The 19,801-nt window shown below is 42.3% G+C and overlaps 1 protein-coding gene across 1 annotated transcript; it reads right to left on the reverse strand.

Annotated features, from left to right (window-relative positions):
- Positions 1-11,030: 11,030 nt before the first annotated feature.
- Positions 11,031-19,310, reverse strand: btc (betacellulin, epidermal growth factor family member). Its single transcript, XM_029708914.1, has 6 exons — positions 19,050-19,310; positions 18,128-18,232; positions 14,084-14,210; positions 13,072-13,218; positions 12,415-12,566; positions 11,031-11,654 (listed from the first exon to the last, which is right to left on the reverse strand). The coding sequence occupies exons 1-5, from the start codon at positions 19,087-19,089 to the stop codon at positions 12,419-12,421; spliced, it is 567 nt and encodes a 188-aa protein (XP_029564774.1). The 5' UTR covers positions 19,090-19,310; the 3' UTR covers positions 11,031-11,654; positions 12,415-12,418.
- Positions 19,311-19,801: the final 491 nt, after the last annotated feature.

The raw sequence follows: 19,801 nt of genomic DNA on the forward strand, positions 1-19,801 counted from the left end.
ATGCTGATGCTCCAGATACTCAATTAGTCTAAAGAAGGCCAGTTGTATTGCTTCTTTAATCAGAACAACAGTTTTCAGCTGTGCTAACATAATTGCAAAAGGGTTTTCTAAGGATCAATTAGCCTTTTAAAACGATAAACTTGGATTAGCTAACACAAAATGCCATTGGTTTCTGATAATGGGCCTCTGTACGCCTATGTAGATATTCCATTAAAAACCAGCCGTTTCCAGCTAGAATAGTCATTTACAACATTAACCATGTCTGCACTTTATTTCTGATCAATTTGATGTTATTTTAATGGAGAAAAATATATTTTTGTCCATTAAATACATTTCTAAGTGACCCCAAACTTTTGAATGGTAGTGTAAAACATTTTTGTTGTTGTTGGTATTTTACCCCCTTTTTCAATTTTGTTTCATCGCTGCAATTCCCCAAAAAGTATGACATCTTGGTGCCTCTTTTGCCCTGGGCTAACAGAGATTTTAGCCCAGGGCTAAGCGAGTGTTTACACTTACACATTAGAAAGTGGGCTAGCATCAACCTTAGCCTAGGGTGAGCTGACTCTGCTCCAAAGCAGGATTAGCACCGAATTTTTAGCCCCCAGAACACGGTGCCAAAATAGCCAATGAGAAACGGGTCAAGAACAACAACTAGAATGATCTCTGTCCAATCACAAAAGCTGCACTGTCACTTAATTTACATACACTCATGATGCCTGTAATGTGTTCTGCATGTTATTTTGATAAGTGAAGTCACACTTTCATCCTTCCAAAAAAGGACAAAAAACGTACTTTCATCCGTGCAAAAACAAAAATGATTGCTATGCAGGCTGGATAAAGTCTTCTCACTTTAAATAATGTGTTAATACATGTAAATAAGGTATTTATGTTTTTATTTGTAATACATTTGCAAAAATGTCTAAACACCTGTTTTCACTTTGTCATTATGGGGTGTTGTGTGTACATTGATAAGGAAAAAATGGAATTGAATCAATTCTGGAATAAGGCAAAGGCTGTAAGGCTGTAACGTAACAAGATGTGAAAAAAGTGAAGGGGTCTGAATACTTTCCGAATACACTATAAATAAGCATCTGTAAAACAGTGTTCAAGAATACTTTTCAAAAGACTCTCCATTGAATGAACTAGGCAGGGTTTCCTTGAGTGAAGCATTATCCTCCCTGTTGATGGTTTTGAAGGGCTTTTAAAGCCTCAGAGAGAGACCACAATGTTTTGTATATCTGTAAAAAATCAGTTATCGGCGTAGTTGCAGTGAGACAAAGCAACACATGCAGAGATAAACATCCTGATGAGTGTGTTGGGTTTTCGTGTAGCAACTCTGTGCTCATCTGAGAACCTGCAGCTGTGAGTCATTAAAATCAAACGGGGGCTTATAAGTAGCAGGCTTAATTTGGCTGGCTTCTTTCTTTATGTCTTGGTTTGAAAAAGAAACAGATGAAAGGAAACGGTCAGGGCTGTCATTTCCCTAATGATGAGATGAGAGCAGGAGTGAGTGAAACGGAACTTCGGGGTCTCTAAAGACATGCACTACTGCAGGGATGTAACTTAATTCAAAGACTAACCCAATGTCATTACTTTGCGAAATGTATGCACGCTGTGTATAGACGTGACAGCTTCCCAATATGTTTCCATTTGTTATATACACTAAGTGTACAAAACATTAGGAACACCATCATAATATTGAGTTGCACCCCCCTTTTTGCCCTCAGAACAGCCTCAATTCGTCTGGGCATGGACTCTACCAGGTTTCAAAGCATTCCACAGGGATTCTGGCCAATGTTGACTCCAATGCTTCCCACAGTTGTGTCAAGTCGGCTGGATGTTCTTTGTGTGGTAGACTTTTCTTGATACACGGGAAACTGTTGAGTGTGAAAAAGCCAGCAACGTTGTCATTCTTGACACAATCCTGTCTCGGAGCTCTACGGACAATTTCTTCCACCTCATGGCTTGGTTTTTGCTCTGACGTGCACTGTCAGCTGTGGGACCTTTATATAGACAGGTGTGTGTCTTTCCAAATCATATCCAATCAGTTGAATTTACCACAGGTGGACTCCAATCAAGTTGTAGAAACATCTCAAGGATGATCAATGGAAACAGGATGCACCTGAGCTCAATTTCGAGTTGCATAGCAAATGGTCTGAATACTAGATTTATGAGGATTTTTTTTCTTCTCCATTTTCTAAAAAAGCTGTAACGTTACAAAATGTGGAAAAGGTCTGAATACTTTCTGAGTGCACTGTATATAGGGCAGCAGCCTCTAAGGTGCAGGGTTGAGTAACCGGGTGGTAGCCGGCTAGTGATGGCTATTTAACACTCTGATGGCCTTGAGATAGAATGTGTTTTTCAGTCTCTTGGTCCCAGCTTTGATGCACCTGTACTGACCTCGCCTTCTGGATGATAGCGGGTGAACAGGCCGTGGCTCGGGTGGTTGTTGTCCTTGATAATCCTTTTGGCCTTCCTGTGACATTGGGTGCTGTAAGTGTCCCGGTGATGCACTGTCAGCTGTGGGATACAGCCCGACAGGATGCTCTCAGTTGTGGATCTGTAAAAGTTTGTGAGGGTCTTAGGGACCAAGCCGAATTAGAATACAATATTTGACAAACTTTCTTGTTTTTTCTATGCACCGTTACACTTGTTAACCCTGTGATTTACTTTGCTCAAAGTTTACAAGACATAAAGCAAGCGGATAGCAAGTTATGCACAGAAAAGACTGAGGTCATGGAAAGAAACAAAGAAAGTTACCAGACAAGAGGTAGATTGAGGCGATGCAGACAGTACAGTTTGTGTGAGAGTTCAATAACCATGAGAACTGTGTCCACTGCAGGGATGTATTGCTATGGATTTTGCCATTTTGGAGTCATTTCTATTGTAAATAAGAATCGAATATGTTTCGGAACACTTAATGTGGATGCTACCATTATTATGGATGATCATGAATGAATCGTGAATAATGATGAGTGAGAAAGTTACAGATGGACAAAGATCATGCCCCCAAAACATGCTAACCTCTCACCATTACCAATAACAGGGGAGGTTAGGATTTTCTTGTTGGTATGGTATTTATATGACAAGAAAATAGAAGTCTTTGGCCACACACACCAGCTGTGGGTTTGGCCTTCGAAAGAACAATGCATATGCAGAAGAACCTGGTTGCCAAAAACCTGGATACCTCTGCCAGGAGGCTGAAACTTGGCCGTAAGTGAATCTTTCAGGAAGACAATAACCACAAAGCACCAATCAAAATCACACATGTCAAATCACAAATCATTGCCATATGAATCCAAAAAACTGTGAAAGTTATGCTCTTGGAACAAAACAAAAAGAACCGCTAACTGGGAAAAGGACAGACATTGGTGCCAGTAACAACAAGCCCTGTCCACAGGATGAACCATCCCTTACCCACTGAGGCAAGATATGCAGGTCACAGATCAGTCTGTTCAGCCATCTCTGGACCCATGGCCAGCGAGACCCACACCACAACCAAGACCCGTGATACCTGGAGGGAAATCATAGTGTGTGTGTGTGTGTGTGTGTGTGTGTGTGCGTGCGTGCGTGCGTGCGTGCGTGCGTGCGTGCGTGCGTGAAATAGAAATAGACGTGGCATAGGCTGCTGAGGAAACCTAGGAAATGTGTGCGACGGGACCTTCTCAAATATACTGAACAAAAATATAAATGCAACATGCAACAATTTTACAGTTCATAGAAGGAAAACAGTCAATTGAAATAAATTAATTAGGCCTTAAACTATGGATTTCACATGACTGGGCAGGGGCGCAGCCATTGGTGGGCCTGGGAGGGCATAGCCCCACCCACTTGGGAGCCAGGCCTACCCACTGGGGAGCCAGGCCCAGCCAATCAGAATTCATTTTTCAACCAAAAAAGGCTTTATTCAGACGATCACTCAGGTGAAAAAGCCATATATGGAGGTCCTGGGCTGGAGTGGTTACACGTGGTCTGCATCTGTGAGGCTGGTTGGACGTACGTTGGAGGCGGCTTATGGTAGAGAAATTAACATTCAAATATCTGGTAACAGCTCTGTTGGACATTCCTGCAGTCTGCATGCCAATTGCATGTTCCCTCAAACCTTGAGACATCTGTGGCATTGTGTTGTGTGACAAAACTGCACATTTATTGTCCCCAGCACAAGGGGCACCTGTGTAATGATCATGCTGTTTAATCAGCTTCTTGATATGCCACACCTGTCAGGTGGATGGATTATCTTGACAAAGGAGAAATGCTCACTAACAGGGATGTAAATACATTTGTTCACCACATTTGAGAGAAATAAGCTTTTTGTTGCGTCTGGAAAATTTCTGGGATCTTTCATATCAGCTCATGAAACATGGGACCGACACTTTACACATTGTGTTTCTATTTTTGTTCAGTATACTATTTAAGTATGGCTTATCCACCGGCATCATGGTTCAATACATAATGTACTTAGACTATTGATTTTATCCTGGCTAGTGGTTTCATTGATTGTGCTTGTTTTCTATGACATTGCTATAATTGGCCAATGTTTAGGTACACTGAGGATCTCGCACAGGAGGCAATGATATGCTGCGCCCCTGTGGAAAATAAGAGGACTACACGACACCGATACAGTTTGCTCATTGTTCACAAAGCTGTTTTCTTAAAGTTACATTTGAGACGTCTGGCCATCAGAGGGCACTCATGTACAGTCATTGCTCATGAGTCCTGATTAAAAGAGTGTCCTAATGGAGTGTGTGTAATAGTCTCACAAGGTTGTGCAAATGGAGTGTCACAAGGTAGTGTAGTGCAAGTCATTAAAATGGAACAGGCCTCTCCCGGGATGCATCTTTAAAAGGACATAAAACACAGTAAAGACCACACAATCCCATTTCAAAGCAATGTGGCACTCCTGGGACATGCATTTGCGTGCACAAAGTGCATTCATTAATCCAAAGCTGAGACAAGGACGGAGGAGCAGGGAGAACTGGTAATGACATGAGTCTTGGAACAGGTAAACACCACCAACCATATGCCAGTTATTTAACTCCCCATTACACCGTCACAACAGTCGTTGAAAACAACAGAGGAAATGATTATACATATTAGCTACATTTCTTTAAATGTAACCACATTGTTTGATGGGGATTGCTCATCATTTTGTATGTAAACGAATGGAGCTTCCGCCAGCCTCAGGTTTCATCCCCAGCCAGCTGGATGTAAAACCACTGGATGATAAGGCAGCAGTAGCAAATTATGCCGTTCCATCTAAGAGACGGTGCCAGGTGATCACAGGAAAGGGACATCCTGAGCTCCATCTGCCAGACATGGACTACCACATCTTCTGTGACAGATGCAGCCCGTTGAAGTTGCTGTATACAGATGGAAGGTGCACTGGACTGGAGACTTATAAATGGAGAGGAATTACGCACATCCAGGCATTACATGACACAGTCATGCAATGAGAAGAAATGTTTGAGTTTATTTTATTTTTACAGGTACAGTGCACATTAATCAACGTTTCAGTAAAAGTGCCGGTTTTAGCCAGCCGGCTAATTTTCAACCGCAGTCCATGGGTCTGCTTACTATTTGCTGCTACTGACTAACAAGACTCATAAATAATACATCTCTAGTCTATATAATGGTATAGAGCATGGGGTATTCATCTCCTACCCTACGAGGTCTGGAGCCTGCTGGTTTTCTGTTCTACCTGATTGGCCCGTGTAGCTCAGTTGGTAGAGCATAGCCAGGCTTGTGGTTTCAATTCCCATAGGGTACCAGTACAATAGAAGTATTAAAATGTATGCACTCACTACTGTAAGTCACTCTGGATAAGAACATCTGCTAAATGACTAAAATGTAAATGTAAAATCATTAATTGCTCCCACCTGGTGTCCCAGATCTATATCAGTCCCTGATTAGAGGGGAACAATGAAAAACGCAATGTAACTGGCTTTGAGGTCCAGAGTTGAGATTAAGGAGTATAGTGTGTATAGCACAGTTGGCTTCTGAGGGGGGGAAGCTTAAAGTCATGAATGGAATGGTATAAAACACATGGTTTCCATGAGTTTGATACCATTCCATTAATTCCGTTCCAGCCATTTCTATGAGCCCATCCTCCCCGATTAACCTCTACGGGATTAGTGTCCCTAAACCGGAACAGTTGTTGCTAACATGCGCTATTGTGACTAGAATGACGTTGCATACAACAGACAACTTTCCGGGACATAGACATGTATTATATGGGCAGAAAGCTTAAATATTCTTGTCAATCTAATTACAGTGTCCAATTAACAGTAGCTATTACAGTGAAAAAATACTATTGTTTTTCCTAGCCACCGTGCTTCTTTCACATGCATTGCTTGCTGTTTGGGGTTTTAGGCTGGGTTTCTGTACAGCACTTTGAGATTTCAGCTGATATACGAAGGGCTATATAAATACATTTGATTTGATTTGATTTGTAGAGAGTGCACAAGAACAAAAAACTTTGATCACAGCTAATGGTTTGATACATTCACCTCTGAAGGTAAATAATGTACATGCATTCAGTAATCTTGCTCTGATTTGTCATCCTGAGGGTCCCAGAGATAAAATGTAGCATAGTTTTGTTTGATAAAATCATTTTTTATGTTCAAATGTAGGAACTGGGGTCTACAGTTTGACCCCACTGCTGTCTCCACACCCACGCCGCCTGATGTGTGATGTGTGAAAGTTAGTGTATAAGCTAATGATCCATCATGTATGACATTCCTGGGAGTGTGTAAACTTAAATGTTTTATTATCATAGCATTTTTGAATGTTCTCTATAGTTATATACTTGAAAATGTACCAGTTGACCAATTCAGCACATTTGGGCAAACTCCTGGCAGACTTGATACAAAATATTGTGCAGTAATGTAATTCTTCACTGGATCAGTCTGAAACGTTGCACACACACTGCCGCAATCTGGTGGCCAACATCTAAATTACATCTAGACTACTATCTGAAAGTATGGCCTTTCTCTTGCATTTCAAAGATGAAAGAACAAAAAACAATGTGAATTTGTTTTGTTTGCAATATCTTTGACCAGATCTAATGTGTTATATTCTACTACATTCATTTCACATTTCCACAAACTTCAAAGTGTTTCCTTTCAAATGGAATCAAAAATATACATATCCTTGCTTCAGGTCCAGAGCTACAGGCAGTTAGATTTGGGTATGTCATTTTAAGCAAAAATTGAAAAAAAGGGTACGACCTCCTTTCAGTATACAGTCATTAAACAATACTGCTTGCACATTAATTACATGAATGAAGATAGAAAGTGTAAGGAGCACCGAGAACACTGATATCCGTTTCTCCGCAGATGTCTTCAAAACCTTGTAATGCAGTGACATGTTAGTACACTAGATGGCAATATGTAGTATTGGAAATGTAAAAGAGTTACAAAGTTCTGAATATACAGTTGAAGTCGGAGGTTTACATACACCTTAGCCAAATACATTTAAACTCAGTTTAACACAATTCCTGACATTTAAACCTAAAAGAAATTCCCTGTCTTAGGTCAGTTAGGATTACCACTTTATTTTAAGAATATGAAATGTCAGAATAATTGTAGAGAGAATGATTCATTTCAGCTTTTATTTCTTTCATCACGTTCCCAGTGGGTCAGAAGTTTACATACACTCAATTAGTATTTGGTAGCATTGCCTTTAAATTGTTTAACTTGGGTCAAACGTTTGAGGTAGCCTTCCACAAGCTTCCCACAATAAGCTGGGTGAATTTTGGCCCATTCCTCCTGACAAAGCTGGTGTAATTAAGTCAGGTTTGTAGGACTCCTTGCTCGCACACGCTTTTTCAGTTCTGCCCATAAATTTTCTATACGTTTGACGTCAGGACTTTGTGATGGCCACTCTAATACCTTGACTTTGTTGTCCTTAACTATTTTGCCACAACTTTGGAAGTATGCTTGGGGTCATTGTCCATTTGGAAGACCCATTTGCGACCAAACTTTAACTTCCTGACTGATGTCTTGAGATGTTGCTTCAATATATCCACAATTTTCCGGACTCATGATGCTGATCTATTTTGTGAAGTGCACCAGTCCCTCCTGCAGCAAAGCACCCCCACAACATGATGCTTCCACCCCCGTGCTTCACGGTTGGGATGGTGTTCTTCGGCTTGCAGGCCTCCCCCTTTTTCCTCCAAATATAACAATGGTCATTATGGCCAAACAGTTCTTTGATCTTTGTCCCCATGTGCAGTTGCAAACCGTAGTCTGGCTTTTTTATGCCGGTTTTGGAGTTTTACTGTGGATATAGATACTTTTGTACCCGTTTCCTCCAGCATCTTCACAAGGTCCTTTGCTGTTGTTCTGGGATTGATTTGCACTTTTCGCACCAAAGTACGTTCATCTCTAGGAGACAAAACGCATCTCCTTCCTGAGCGGTATGACGGCTGCGTGGTCCCATGGTGTTTATACTTGCGTACTATTGTTTGTACAGATGAACGTGGTACCTTCAGGCGTTTGGAAATTGCTCCTAAGGATGAACCAGACTTGTGGAGGTCTTACATTTCTTTTATGAGGTCTTGGCTGATTTCTTTTGATTTTCCCATGATGTCAAGCAAAGAGGCACTGAGTTTGAAGGTAGGCCTTGAAATACATCCACAGGTACACCTCCAATTGGCTCAAATGATGTCAATTAGCCTATCAGAAGCTTCTAAAGCCATTACATCATTTTCTGGAATTGTCCAAGCTGTTTAAAGGCACAGTCAACTTAGTGTATGTAAACTTCTGACCCACTGGAATTGTGATATAGTGAATTATAAGTGAAATAATCTATCTGTAAACAATTGTTGGAAAAATGACTTGAGTCATGCACAAAGTAGATGTCCTAACCGACTTGCCAAAACTATAGTTTGTTAACAAGACATTTGTGGAGTGGTTGAAAAACAAGTTTTAATGATTTCAACCTAAGTGTATATAAACTTCCTACTTCAAATGTAGATGGAGTAGTGTAAGATGAAAGATGGTATCTTATGGCATATACTGTATGTAACCACTTCCCAATGAGTTAGTGGTGTAACAGACAGGCAGAGGAAGAGACAATTACACCTCTGGACTATCATACTAAGACCACTTAATAGAAATGTGAATACTATAAACAAAAAAAAATTCTAACACTGGTCAGTGGTCACAGTGGCCATACAGGGTAAATGGAGATATTTAGTTTGGACGTTTATATTTACCTGGCCACTGACTAAGATCAGTCAATGGTGGATGATGTGATATAATTTATTAGTCAAGTTTCTTATCTGCTTCTTCCAGAGACACACCCATTATTGTATAGAAAGCGTCCCACATTTCACAGCTGCCATTTCCCAGAACCCTTTGAACAATGCCGCAATGTCAGGCGATAAAGTTCACCATGTGCTCATAAACATCCAAACCAGGAGAGAGGTTGTTTGTCCATTAAAGAAGAGTACTGTAGGCTACTTAAGGCTTCTATGTTTCTATTATTCTGTCAGGTGTATGTTCTGTATTGTTTGAAACTTTGTTGTGTTTACAAATAACAAATGAGTGTAATCTGTGATAACAAACTGAATAAATGGGAGTTCCATGTCCAAACAAGTGAAACAAATCCTGTACAGTTCAGGTACTGTACTACAGTAAGTCTTAAAACATTCTATTGATTTGTTGGGATTGAACAGTATTACAACATGGCTCTGCTGTAATCCTGAGAGCCCAGCCATGGAGCAGTCCTCAGTCACATGACCCTTCCCATGTGGCTGCTGGATTCCTATCGTTCTGTGATCACATACTTACACTAGGCCAGGGGAAACTATTTATAGACAGGGTGAAACCAGAGGTCTATCCAACAGCATACTTTGTTCTGCTCTGCCTAGTTTTAGTTGGCAATGGGAGGGAACTTGCCAACTGGGCCGGCCGAAACTTCAGAGGACTTAGAAACCCTTCCAGACACAGCAGGGTTCTTATCTGATATCTTTATCAGCTGAGTGACAGTAGAAAAGTGGTGAGAACTGGGCCAGTCAGGCAGAGAAAAGGCATAGTAGCAGCACAACAGCACCTACACAAAGGAAGGTGCAATCAAGTCGGAGGGATGGTACCGTATTACACTCGGGTGTCGGGACCAGGGTTAAGGAGGAAGAAACTCTACTGAGGCACATAATGGGATATACAGAACTTTAGGTCACAGGCTTGTTGTTCAAAGCTCCTTTGACTATTAAAAAAAATCATCATCATTAACTCACACACATTGGCTTAGAACGATATGAGTCAAAGTCTCCCAAAATAACATGATAAAATAACATATCTGCACAAATAAATGTTTTAATGAAAATGTTTTAACTTTTGCATAGCTGAAGAAGCGAAGGGCTGCATACATGCTGTGAAACTCTGGGATGCGGAGAAACCCCAAAATCTTCTTTAACAGTGGACTACTTTACAGCTGCACAAATTAACACACAGGCAGGGTTGTTCTGGTAGCAAGGAGACTACATGTCTCGAAATATAAAGATCAAATGCGCTCACTACAAGTTATCGTTGTAGCCTTCTCACCCAAATTTGGGCACCCTCCAACTTAAGTCAGTAACATCAACCCTGGCCTATAGAAGGAGTCTATTTGCATTGATTACATGTAACAATATACAGTATGTATATACATCAAACAGCTGCTGGAAACTATTAGAGCTTAATAACAATATTAACATCATTATAATAGCATGTGTTCAAGGAATGTCAAATGGACCACAATGTACAGTGTTACATAAGGTGACATCAGGGTCGGCAGGTAGCCTAGCAGTTAAGAGCGTTGGGCCAGTAACCAAAGGGCCAGTAACCAAAAGGCCACTGGTTCAAATCCCCGAGCCAACTAGGTGAAAAATCTGCCGATATGCTCTTGAGCAAGGCACTTAACCCTAATTGCTCCAGGGTTTCTGTCAATAATGGTGGATCCCTGGCTGTGACCCCACTCTCAGGGGGAGTGGGATATGCAAAACAAAAAGTACAATACACATGTGTATAATACACACTATACATGTGTAAAATAGAGCAAATGTAAGCACCCAGCTATTTATTATATTGATCATTTACCTACATTAGACATAGTATAATCCATCCCACATACATGGCATGAGTCATCATTATAACACGCCACATCTGCGAGTAAGCATACCTGGACTTTTAGCTTGAATACATGTTAATCATTAAATCTATGCCCAAATAAGAGGTGGTTACAGTCCATAAAAAGGCCTACTCCTTCAGAGCTCAGTGTCCATGATACATAAACTAAAAAAAAGGTTTAACTCTAACTTATTGTGATTTGATGACCATGCACATTTTGTTTGCATAAATGAGTCTATAAGGGCAACTTCATCACATTATCACATTTACAGAACACACAGGGAGATACTGGTTTAGTTGATCCATCTCTGCGGATTCATGGTGACCATAACAGTCTCTCTTGTATTGTACTATATTTCTGCACAGAACAGAGTCCATACTGTCCATATTGTAGACTATGGTCGGCAGTGAAAAGCAGCTGGAGAGTACAGGCTTGTATTTCTCCTCAGTGACGTTAAAGCACCCTCTCTTTCCAACATTCACTCATAACCAAGGCCATCATCCCGTCCGGCAGGAGATTACCATTTATAGACCCCGTCGTCGCTGGAAGATAAAAAGCGACAGTTGTTACTATAGAAGTGAAATTTGTTTTTGCCACACAATTACAGAGCAGCTTTTGTATAAGCACTGAATAAGCAGTTAAAAGAGAGATGGATAGCATGTTTAAAATGACCCCAGATTCCTTGTCAGACCCAGCCTCTGAACACCACTTTAACAGCTCCACATCCATCATTATGCCCCGAGGCTTGTTAGGTCCATGTGTGTTCATATTACCTTTTGTAGGGGCAGGCAGCCAGGCAGGCATAGTGAGGAACCAGCTGCACGTCTGCTTTGATCTGACTGTTACAGCCAAATTCAGATACTAAGTCACCCTGCAACCGGCCTGGCCCACACAGAAAATGGACTATATAGGGTGTGGAAACATTGTGTAATGCTCTCCCTCTCTGTCTAACGCTCTCTCTCTCTCTCTCTGTCTGTGTAATATGTATCAATGTGTTCAAGGATGGGCTTAGACAGTGCCAAGCACCAGGCTTTATTCCCATTCAGGGCCTCCCTTCAGATGTGAGCTGAATTAGAATGTGATGCTTGGCTTGATCCAACTGGGGAATATCACCTTCCAACAGCAACAAGAGGGGTCTAGTCAGTTTTTGAATTGTCTTTTACAATACCACTGGAATCAGAACAGCCGGAGACGCTGTGTGTCTTGGCACAACAAGAGAACAAACTAAAGATAATAAAGGGCCGTCAAAGGTGAGAAGAAACGTCCAAGATGTCTTGGAGACTCAAGACATGCAGTACATACCGCATCATATTGCATTGATGTCTGAGGTTTCTACTGAATCTGATGAAGCTCCATGCGTTCCATTTGTGTTCATCATGATCATATTGAGCTTCTCTGTTCCATTCCTCGTCTCCTCTTTCCTTCTCCTCTTCCGCCTGCAAAGTTTATGTCGACTGAGACAGAAAGGGAATATTAGAAAGTAACCCATTCCAATTTGTGATGACATCATTTACTAGTTATGTTCTTTGAGAATGGTTTCATCAGTCTTGAGTGACATGAGCTATTCACCAAAACATTCTTGCAGTATTACAGAGTTTAGTTATGTAAGGTATTTTTTTTTAGCACACAAGACTCTTTTGTTAAACTGATACAACACGTGGCACTCTGTCTCTCTTTTGGGTAAAAATGAGAGGGGAGAGCAGGGCAGATACATACAGCTTGATGAAAACCAAAGGTAACATGGCCACAAGCGTTTCATTAAAACTTGGCCATTCATGGGATACACAGAGATTCCTTACGTCCCATCCCAGGGCTAGTATGACAGGCTGTGAGGTGATGAAGCTGTATGTCCACCTTTCCCGCTCTCTCACGCACGCACACATACTCCCACGGACAGGAAGGTTGCAACAGAAAGTAAATCTGGCTGTTTGCTACTTAAAGAATGTGTGTTTTACTCACTGTGCACAGATGCAGATGAATATGATGAGCAGTATGAGGAAGACCAACGCTGCTATCACACAGGCTATGATGATCTGCCTCTGGTCTCCTATACGCCAGGCCAAATCAACATACTCACACCTGGACCCAATGTACCCCTTTTCACATCTGAGACAGAGCAAACACACAATTCCCCTGCTGTGATTAAAATGTGCTCAACAAGATTGTTTATTGTTCCTATTTCTTGTCACCCGAAAGAAAAACAAAGAAATAACTTGAAGCACCTGGTCTATGAGAAAACAAGCAGATGCTGGTCTGTAAGATCAGCTATTCTAGCTGTCCCAAATGAACTGGTCTCTCAGATCAGCTATTCTAGCTGTCCCAAATGAACTGGTCTCTCAGATCAGCTATTCCAGCTGTCCCAAATGAACTGGTCTCTCAGATCAGCTATTCTAGCTGTCCCAAATGAACTGGTCTCTCAGATCAGCTATTCTAGCTGTCCCAAATGAACTGGTCTCTCAGATCAGCTATTCTAGCTGTCCCAAATGAACTGGTCTCTCAGATCAGCTATTCTAGCTGTCCCAAATGAACTGGTCTCTCAGATCAGCTATTCTAGCTGTCCCAAATGAACTGGTCTCACTGACTGTGATTCTGAGATGCTTGACGAAATGCAGTCAGACCATATGAAACCAGTCATATATCTGCCTTGTTGTTTTAGTTTAAGTGCATGTGTTCTGTGCAGGGTCACAGTAAGCAAGGTCAGTACATTCAGTAGGGTCAACGAGGGATTTCAGTGTTACTTGTCAGACATGAAAGTAAAAACAAAACATCTTTATCATGAACACGAACTTCATACTTGTAATAATAATGGGCAATAATTCTGCTACAGTTATCAAAATATATACAAATGAAACATGTTTTCACTGCAGTGAATGTTGAGTACGCAGCATGTTCTTGGCTTGAGACCGTCTGCCTTGGACATGTACAGATAAATGATTGGGGCCCACAGTAAGGGTCGGGTGAGTTGATTTACCTGCATGAAGGAGTGTCATGTTCCTTCACAAAACGGCACGACCCATGGATACAGTAATTCCTGAACTCCTTTGGACATTTGGTGAAATGGCCGCTCCATTTGGCTTGAGTTGCAGTTTCTATTGAGTCTATGGCAAGCGCAAAGAGACAAATACAGGGGAAAGGGGGATTATAAAGTAACTAATTTGATATATAATATCCTTCTTACAAAAAGATTGCATTGAGAAAATGATGTAGAATAAGATATACGTTTGAAGTGAGAGCCCCCTTTCAAACTTGTCATGAGGCTCCTGTCTTCCCTTAGTAACCTGACTCAGGGGGGCCAGTATGACCTGTCATATAAATAGGCTTCTGGCATCATGATCTGAGGAAGGACTAGAAACCGAACTGACCACCGAGGCAAGATTGGTGTGATTGAGGATAATAATGTGTCAATTACAGATTTATAACTAATGAAATTCTGTCAAAGTAAAAAGCAACTGATATCCTCCTCAGCCTAATTTGATAGTTGTGTAGACATACACACACAGAACATTCTGACCACTGTAGTAAAGAGAATGGAAGCCTTCTTTCACTAGTTTATTCTCCTCTATTCCCTTCCAGTGAGTCATTGGTTGGGTAAAAGAATAATGAGGCTTAGTTAACATCCCAGAGAGGGAGAAAGCCCTAATTGTAGTGTGAAACATGAGAGCATGCCTTTAAAATGACCTAAATATTGAATAGGTGGGGATCTGGTTACAAAGGAACAGCAGGTGTAAATTGATCTAGGTATTTAACTGAGTAGCTGTATTTGCAGCCAGTCATCACGCCATCTTTCCCAGGAATAAGTAAGTAGCTGGGAAATGCTGCTGTTGGTTGATCAACTGATTTCCCGAGTGGCGCAGCGGTCTAAGGCATTGTATCTCAGTGCTAGAGGTTTCACTACAGACCCTGGTTCGATTCCAGGCTGTATCACAACCGGCTGTGATTGGGAGTCCCATAGGGCGGCGCACAATTGGCCCAGTGTCGTCCGGGTTAGGGTTTGGCCGGGGTAGACTGTCATTGTAAACAATATTTTTTTCTTGACTGACTTGCCTAGTTAAATAAAGGTTAAATACAAAACATTTGACAAATGTAAACTGAACATAAGAAGAATAGTACATTGCAGAGAGGTAATCAGGAAGTACCCCCACCTCCCCCTAATAAAATAAACTTCACTGTATCACTCCATGTGGGTAAATACAATGGTACGATCAGTAGTTGATTAGACCTCTTAGTTGTGAGGATTATCATCAAACAGCAATTGACAAATCCTGAATAGTGGAGGTGTCACGCCCTGACCAGTAAAAGGGTTATTTGTTATTATAGTTTGGTCAGGACGTGGCAGGGGGTATTTGTTTTATATGGTTTTGAGTGTGTGTTTATGTAGAGGAGGTTTGATTTATGCATTCCGGGGTTTTTGGTCATTGTTCTATGTTTGAATATTTCTATGTCTATTCTAGGGTGTTTAGATCTAGGTTTAGGTAATTGGGATTGGGGCCTTCAATTGGAGGCAGCTGGTTATCGTTGCCTCTGATTGAAGGTCCTATATTTAGGAGTATGTTTGTTATGGGTATTGTGGGAGGTTGTTCTTTGCACTGCTGTATTTAGCCTGCAAGACTTAGTTCGTTTCTTGTTTTGTTTATTTAGTGTTCACAAATAAATTTAAGATGAGCACTCGACCCGCTGCGCCTTGGTCCACCTACTACGACGAACGTGACAGAACCTCCCACCTCCAACGGACCAAGCAGCGGAGAAAGGAGCAGCAGGTGGACTATCGGGAGTTTTGGACATGGGAGGAAATTCTGGACGGGGCTGGACCATGGCATCAGGCTGGGGAATACCGTCGCCCACCGGAGGAGATAGAGGCAGCCAAGGCAGAGCGGCGCCGGTATGAGGCTATATATGCGCCGATAAGGAAGCAGGAGAGGCAGCCCCAAAAAATGTTGGGGGGGGGGCACACGGGTAGTTTGGCTAGGGCAGGCAGTAGACCTGAGCCAATTATCCATGATTATTATGGGGAACAGAGGATCAGAGGAGCACCGTACTATGCGGAAGTACGCACGATCTCGCCTATGCGCACGAACAGTCCGGTGAAAATGATTCCAGCCCCTCGCAAGTACCATGCTCGAGTGAGCACTCAGGCCGTAGGGGTTGTATGCTCCAGACCGCCAGTAATGCTTCACGGCCCAGTGTATCCTGCTCCCGCTCCTCGCACTAGCCCTGAGGTGCGTGTCTCCAATCTGGTACCGCCAGTACCAGCACCACACACCAGGCTTCCAGTGCGTCAGCCCAGTCCGGTACGTCCTGTTCTCACTCCTCGCACTAGCCTTGGGGTGCGTGTGTCCAGTCTGATACCTCCAGTACCAGCCCCATGCACCAGGCTTCCAGTGCGTCAGCCCAGTCCCGAGCTTCCGACGACAGTGCCTCGTCCAGAGCTTCCAGGCAACAGTGCCTTGTCCAGAGCTTCCGGCAACAGTGCCTCGTCCAGACCTTCCGGCAACAGTGCCTCGTCTAGAGCTTCCGGCGACAGTGCCCCGTATAGAGACGGCCCACTGTCCGGAACCAAGAGAGACGGCCCACTGTCCGGAACCAAGAGAGACGGCCCTACAGTCCGGAACCGAGTGAGTCGGCCCTACAGTCCGGAACCGAGTGAGTCGGCCCTACAGTCCGGAACCGAGTGAGTCGGCCCTACAGTCCGGAACCGAGTGAGTCGGCCCTACAGTCCGGAACCGAGTGAGTCGGCCCTACAGTCCGGAACCAAGTGAGTCGCCCTACAGTCCGGAGCTCCCAGAGTCGCCCTACAGTCCGGAGCTCCCAGAGTCGCCCTACAGTCCGGAGCTCCCAGAGTACAGTCCAGGGTCTACAGTGACATGCTTCAGGCCGAGGTATTCAGTAGGGGTGGACTGGTCAGTAGGAGGTTTGGGGAGGAGGGGTGTAGCACGGGCGACAGCCACCCTCCCTTCCCTCCCTTTAGTTTAGGGGTTTAATTTTTGTAGATATTTTTTGTTGTTTGGTGCATCCGGGGTCCGCACCTTTGGGGGGGTACTGTCACGTCCTGACTAGTAAAAGGGTTATTTGTTATTATAGTTTGGTCAGGATGTGGCAGGGGGTATTTGTTTTATATGGTTTTGAGTGTGTGTTTATGTAGAGGGGCGTTTGATTTATGTATTCCGGGGTTTTTGGTCATTGTTCTATGTTTGTATATTTCTATGTCTATTCTAGGGTGTTTAGATCTAGGTTTAGGTGATTGGGGCCTTCAATTGGAGGCAGCTGGTTATCGTTGCCTCTGATTGAAGGTCCTATATTTAGGAGTATGTTTGTTATGGGTATTGTGGGAGGTTGTTCTTTGAACTGCTGTATTTAGCCTGCAAGACTTAGTTCGTTTCTTGTTTTGTTTATTTAGTGTTCACAAATAAGGTTAAGATGAGCACTCGAACCACTGCGCCTTGGTCCACTTACTACGACGAACATGACAGGAGGCCCTAACTGAGGCTGCTTCAATTGACACCTGATGTCAGCCTGCCGTCTATTGAGTGAACATCTAATTAGCAGTGAGGAACCGAACCCAGTGCACATACAAAGCTGGTGCTACATTTCACAATACCACTCACAGGAAAGGTAATGACTGCATGGTCACTGGTGGCAAGAAGGCTTTAATTTGCACTATGGTCTCTGTTGGGGCTGGTACATGACACCTCCTCCTGATACTAAAGGGCTGGGTGGAGAAGCATTTGATATTCCAACTGTTTGAATGACGCACTCCAATGACAGAGCAGGAATACTTAGTATAAGAATGTTTTTCAAGGGCACTTAGTCTCTTTACAAACTTACCGTGTATGTAATCACAAACGCATTCATTTTCTAATCCAACAGGTTGCTTCTAAACCTGAGTAATTCAAATACGTTAACACGTGTCCATGTCAGATGGTAAGAAACACTTTTATGTACGCCTTCTTCAAACAAACTATTATGGCATGATTATCCCTCCATAAGTTTATGTTTCTCTGGGGGGGAAACAATATACCTGTGAAGTTGTTTGTGTTGCCTTGGTGATGGCGGGACACAGTCTTGTTGGCCGTCTCCTCAGTTGCATTCCATTCAGCCAGAGAGCATTTGCATAGGGCCAAAGCTACAACCAGAAAACAAACAGAGCTGGTCGCACAATGCCCAAACACCAAGTCAAATCCATACAATTAAATTGTTTTTGAATCTGAAAGTTAAGGACCCTTGCAAAGATTGTGGAACTTAATGTTTGACAGTAATTTGACAGTAATACCCCCAGCTTGGGTTTCTGGGAATCCCAACACTGTGATAACCTTACTAAAGATAGTCTTACATTCAATCCAACAACACTGTTAGTGTTTCACATGATACAAATGTGGGTAATGGAATAAAGCTACTGTATCTATGAGGCAAACAGATGTTGTTATTGATAGTCTATGTTATTGGTTTGGATATTGTTGACATGTTCATTGGGGAACTATATTTGCTAATAGAGGGCTATGGAGGGGTGGATCATTTGTTGATCATCTGTCACACCAGCATGCTAATTGCTGCTGTCAATCACTGTATAGACAGACACATAAGATTATATGAGTGCATACATTTTCATATTTTCTTTATACTAGTCCCCCGTGGGAATGCCACCTATAACCCTGGCGTTGCAAAAGCCACGCTCTACCAACTGAGCTACACGGGACTACATTATATTTACCAAAGTTATAGTTTGAATAAATGAAAACTAGTGAAGTAATATAAGAAAGAAAATTGTAATAATACCTGAAAGATAAATATCAAAGGAAATACAATCTTGAGATTGATGTTGTAAAACAGTACTAAGTCAGTTATTAACCAGATTATAGGCAATTATATTCAGTTACAATGAGTAAATAAAGTTAGTGAGGTTGAAGAGTTATTCAACTGGTACACAGAACCGTGCCTCTTACCTGTGGCTATTCCGACATACAGTTTGTATGCCTTTGCCATGTCCGTCAGCAACGAATATACTTTTCCGGGTGGATAAATAGGTAAACGTAGATTTCGTTTCTTATATAAAATCCGGTCAAAAAGTTCACTATATCCTCGGTTTAGTAGGATACCCAGCTTCCCGACTCACGTGTGGTGAGTAATGTGGTTCCTTCATGCGTGATCCGGGTGAACTACACGGGCAAGAGATACTGCGCAGGCTAGAGGTTTGAATGGGTGAAATGGAACCTGAACCTAATAGTGCCACGCCCACCTAATCATGTATGTGCGCGTGCACCCGACCAGTGCAGTTTCATTATGGCATGCAGCTCAAACTGGAGATTGGCTACTGGGCTCTTAATTAAGGTGCAATCCGTTTGATGTGCGCATAACCTAATGCAACAAGTTCTTAATATACTGTCATTAAAATATGACACTTCTTTAGAACATCATTTGACGATATAATGTACCTTACCCAAGAGAGTTGTCCTGTTAACAAAAATGTAAACAACTGAAGAATATTTCAAGGCGCATCCCATGAAATTTGTATATACAAATATAGCACTTGCATATATTTGCATAATGCACATTTTTTGGATTTCTAACTAAAATATACATCGTTTTACCTGCATCAGCACATTTTAGTGACCTCTACTCTGAACTGTTGGTAAACGGCAGACGGCGCCGGCTAATGAGACTGTGGGCAAGTCTAGAACTGCGGTCAGAGAGTTTG

Source organism: Salmo trutta, chromosome 23 (genome assembly GCF_901001165.1).
Source record: "Salmo trutta chromosome 23, fSalTru1.1, whole genome shotgun sequence".
NCBI lineage: Eukaryota > Metazoa > Chordata > Actinopteri > Salmoniformes > Salmonidae > Salmo > Salmo trutta.